The 4,802-nt window shown below is 45.8% G+C and overlaps 1 protein-coding gene across 2 annotated transcripts; it reads left to right on the top strand.

Annotated features, from left to right (window-relative positions):
- Positions 1-1,031: 1,031 nt before the first annotated feature.
- Positions 1,032-2,597, top strand: LOC110537898 (uncharacterized). 2 transcript variants are annotated; one of them, XM_021624364.3, is made up of 4 exons: positions 1,032-1,076; positions 1,186-1,239; positions 1,442-1,592; positions 1,747-2,597. In XM_021624364.3, the coding sequence occupies exons 2-4, from the start codon at positions 1,200-1,202 to the stop codon at positions 2,321-2,323; spliced, it is 768 nt and encodes a 255-aa protein (XP_021480039.1). In that variant the 5' UTR covers positions 1,032-1,076; positions 1,186-1,199; the 3' UTR covers positions 2,324-2,597. The 2 variants fall into 2 exon arrangements, with proteins under 2 accessions (XP_021480039.1, XP_021480047.1); XM_021624372.3 differs by having other exon boundaries at positions 1,032-1,105.
- The last annotated feature ends 2,205 nt before the right edge of the window (positions 2,598-4,802 follow it).

The following is a 4,802-nucleotide window of genomic DNA, read 5'->3' as shown; positions in this document are numbered from 1 at the left end:
TGTGCAAATGGCGTGAGGATGTAAGGCAATAAATAGGCCATAGTAGCGAAGTAATTACAATTTAGCAGATTAACACTGAAGTGATAATTGAGCAGATGATTATGATATATACAGAGAAAATAGTCGGCCCAAGAATTGAACCCTGTGGTACACCCATAGAATGAAATCATATCCTTGTCGAAAAGCACTAAATTGAAAAGTCAAATGTACTAACGCCAGCATCCGTAGAATCTAGTTAGTATTATATGTGGTTGTGGTCTCATTGCTTGACCTGATTAGAAAGTGTCTTTGGTGTGGACATGTTTAAGGTTGCCGGCCGTCAGCAGTGAAATACCTTTACCCATTAGTATTACCATAAGCAGGGGCGCATCTTTGGTTTTAGAAGTGGGGGGGCCATATTTTGGAAAATTATTTATACATTTTTTATCCAGTTGGATAAACACTCCAAACAGACTACCCAACTGCTCGGAGACGTCCGCATGGTCCTAAAGCACGCAGTTGCCTCGTTATGTATCACATTCCAATTATAAAACTGTGGGCGACAAAAATGCAATTTCAGAATGAGGGGGGGATATGTCCCCAGTGAAAGTTGCATCCCTGACTGTAAGTTTTCTCTAGAATGAGGCTTTCAGTAGAAGGGTCAAGGTCCATGCACAGTTGTCTAATTAGAATATAACCAATAAAACAGACCATGGTGGTGGTGGGGGAGATTTCCAAAATAAACATATTGAAGTTCAATCAAAGCCAGGTTAATCAAGTCTGGTCTGTCTATGTTCAGTCTGTCAGGCTCAGATAAGGAATATGAACATAACAAAATAATGTATTGTCATTGTGATTTGTGTGTGCGTGTGCATGTGTGTGTGTGTATGTGCATGTCGATATAGTAAGCGAACAGTCATGTGATGACAGCCAGCAAGGAGTTGTAGTAGAAGCAGGAAGAGAGGTGACATGGCAGTGACTCCTGGACTTTGGGCTTTCAGCTACAGCTCTGGTTTCGACTATATATACAGCATGGCACTGGCCTGATAGACACACAGACAGACTGAATACACAGAGATACACCAGGAAAAAAACCGGTGAGGCCAATGCTGAGATTCAAAACAAGGTGTTGGGAAAATGTGATTTTAGGGTTCTAAGATTCAAATGTAATTGAAGTGTAATTGACTAATGATGTTTCTGTTTCAGTGAGAAACGCAAATATGAAGGTGTCTGTGGTGCTTGCAATTGCTATACTCTCTGGTAAGTAACATCTAATGTTACCACAACCATAACTACTCTGTAAAAACATTTTTTGAAACCTTTGAATGCAACAAGATTATTAGAATTATTATTATTTTAAACTTAGTCGAATTCAAGCTCCTTGAACAGTGTAAGGTCATAAAGTAGGTTAGGTTAAACGACCAGTTTCACAGGAACTAACTCTACTTCCACGCTCCAACAGGTTGCCATGCTAACCTGTTCTATGCTGATGAGCCCAAGCCACAGTTGGAGCAGCTGACAGATGCCTTCTGGGACTATGTCGCCAAGGCAACAAAAACTGCCGACGACACCGTCCAGATGATCAGGAAGTCTCAGCTGGGACAGGATGTCAAGTAAGTCATTTGACCTGTGATCTAGTTGTCATAACATGTTTGTAATGTCTGTAGTGGAAGCCCTCTCAGAGTACTAGTCACCTGAGTTGTGCAGCGGTCTAAGGCACTGCATTGCAGAATCCTGACTTGACCAGACCCCTCTCCTCTCCTGCAGTGACCGTATCACAGAGAGTGCTGACGTGGCCAGCCAATACGCAGTCTCCCTGCAGGAGCAGCTTCCTCCTGCAGCCAAGGACCTGATGACCAAGATTACCCAGGAGGCTGAGGTGCTGAGAGAGCGTCTGGAGCAGGACCTGGGCAGCGTCAAGGGGAAACTGGAGCCCTACGCAGAGGAGATCAAGACACAAGTCCAGCAGAGAGTTGAGCAGCTGAAACAGGATCTGGCCCCCTATGCAGAGTCCCTGGACTCTGAGGCCCTGAGGGCCACCCTGCTTCAGAAGAGTGAGGAACTGAAGGGGAGTCTGGAGCAGAGTGTGAAGGAGATGCAATCCCAGCTGGGTCCCTACACAGATGAGCTGAAGCAGAAAGTGGACCTGCGCCTGCAGGACTTCCAGAAGAGTGTGGCCCCCCTGGCCGAGAACCTCCAGAGCCAGCTGACCACCAGAGCTCAGATGGTGCAGAAGAGCCTAGCCCCCTATGCTGAGGACCTGAAGGACAAGCTGGACCCCTACGCCCAGGACCTGAAGGCCCAGCTTACAGCCCTCTACCAGGCCTTCACCAACACCAACTAAATGGCTCAAACCAACACCACTCCTTGATCCTCTGAAACTTTTTGAGTGATTCTGTCATACCCTGAACTGCACTGTAAAACATGGAAATTAAACTGGGCATATGCCCAGAACATCATATTTATTATTATTTAGTGCAGGGTGAGAAATACAACCAAACATTCACACTCAAATATTTATGTGTTTGTTTCTACCTTGTTAAATGTTGAATAATGTCAACTTTTTATAATTTCATTAATTTTTTAAGAAAAATAAAGCTATTGCAGTTATGAACATATGCAATATTGTTCCCTCATTCATTCAAATGCTAATAGTCAATTATATTATATTCCCTTTAAGTTCATTACACTCCAATTACACATGCAATATGTCACTCAAGGACACAGGAAAAGTCACAACTATGTCTGTCCCTGTCTCTTTCCAGTCTCTGAGTGTCTCTCTCTGTGTGTGTCTCTGTGTGTCTCTCTCTCTCTCTCTTTTTATTTATTTCACCTTTATTTAACCAGGTAGGCTAGTTGAGAACAAGTTCTCATTTGCAACTGCGACCTGGCCAAGATAAGGCATAGCAGTGTGAACAGACAACACAGAGTTACACATGGAGTAAACAATTAACAAGTCAATAACACAGTAGAAAAAAGGGGAGTCTATATATACATTGTGTGCAAAAGGCATGAGAAGGTAGGCAAATAATTACAATTATGCAGATTAACACTGGAGTGATAAATGATCAGATGGTTATGTACAGGTAGAGATATTGGTGTGCAAAAGAGCAGAAAAATAAATAAATAAAAACAGTATGGGGATGAGGTAGGTGAAAATGGGTGGGCTATTTACCAATAGACTATGTACAGCTGCAGCGATCGGTTAGCTGCTCAGATAGCAGATGTTTGAAGTTGGTGAGGGAGATAAAAGTCTCCAACTTCAGCGATTTTTGCAATTCGTTCCAGTCACAGGCAGCAGAGAACTGGAACGAAAGGCGGCCAAATGAGGTGTTGGCTTTAGGGATGATCAGTGAGATACACCTGCTGGAGCGCGTGCTACGGATGGGTGTTGCCATCGTAACCAGTGAACTGAGATAAGGCGGAGCTTTACCTAGCATGGACTTGTAGATGACCTGGAGCCAGTGGGTCTGGCGACGAATATGTAGCGAGGGCCAGCCGACTAGAGCATACAAGTCGCAGTGGTGGGTGGTATAAGGTGCTTTAGTGACAAAACGGATGGCACTGTGATAAACTGCATCCAGTTTGCTGAGTAGAGTGTTGGAAGCAATTTTGTGGATGACATCGCCGAAGTCGAGGATCGGTAGGATAGTCAGTTTTACTAGGGTAAGTTTGGCGGCGTGAGTGAAGGAGGCTTTGTTGCGGAATAGAAAGCCGACTCTTGATTTGATTTTCGATTGGAGATGTTTGATATGGGTCTGGAAGGAGAGTTTAGAGTCTAGCCAGACACCTAGGTACTTATAGATGTCCACATATTCAAGGTCGGAACCATCCAGGGTGGTGATGCTGGTCAGGCGTGCGGGTGCAGGCAGCGAACGGTTGAAAAGCATGCATTTGGTTTTACTAGCGTTTAAGAGCAGTTGGAGGCCACGGAAGGAGTGCTGTATGGCATTGAAGCTCGTTTGGAGGTTAGATAGCACAGTGTCCAAGGACGGGCCGGAAGTATATAGAATGGTGTCGTCTGCGTAGAGGTGGATCAGGGAATCGCCCGCAGCATGAGAAACATCATTGATATATACAGAGAAAAGAGTCGGCCCGAGAATTGAACCCTGTGGCACCCCCATAGAGACTGCCAGAGGACCGGACAGCATGCCCTCCGATTTGACACACTGAACTCTGTCTGCAAAGTAATTGGTGAACCAGGCAAGGCAGTCATCCGAAAAACCGAGGCTACTGAGTCTGCCGATAAGAATACGGTGATTGACAGAGTCGAAAGCCTTGGCAAGGTCTATGAAGACGGCTGCACAGTACTGTCTTTTATCGATGGCGGTTATGATATCGTTTAGTACCTTGAGCGTGGCTGAGGTACACCCGTGACCGGCTCGGAAACCAGATTGCACAGCGGAGAAGGTACGGTGGGATTCAAGATGGTCAGTGACCTGTTTGTTGACTTGGCTTTCGAAGACCTTAGATAGGCAGGGCAGGATGGATAGGTCTGTAACAGTTTGGGTCCAGGGTGTCGCCCCCTTTGAAGAGGGGGATGACTGCGGCAGCTTTCCAATCCTTGGGGATCTCAGACGATATGAAAGAGAGGTTGAACAGGCTGGTAATAGGGGTTGCGACAATGGCGGCGGATAGTTTCAGGAATAGAGGGTCCAGATTGTCAAGCCCAGCTGATTTGTACGGGTCCAGGTTTTGCAGCTCTTTCAGAACATCTGCTATCTGGATTTGGGTAAAGGAGAACCTGGAGAGGCTTGGGCGAGTAGCTGCGGGGGGGGGGAGCTGTTGGCCGAGGTTGGAGTAGCCAGGCGGAAGGCATGGCC

Source organism: Oncorhynchus mykiss, chromosome 2, assembly GCF_057628025.1.
Source record: "Oncorhynchus mykiss isolate SJ-2025 chromosome 2, ASM5762802v1, whole genome shotgun sequence".
Lineage (NCBI taxonomy): Eukaryota > Metazoa > Chordata > Actinopteri > Salmoniformes > Salmonidae > Oncorhynchus > Oncorhynchus mykiss.
Note: the sequence above shows the minus strand (reverse complement) of the source record. Positions and strands in the feature narration are given on the sequence as shown.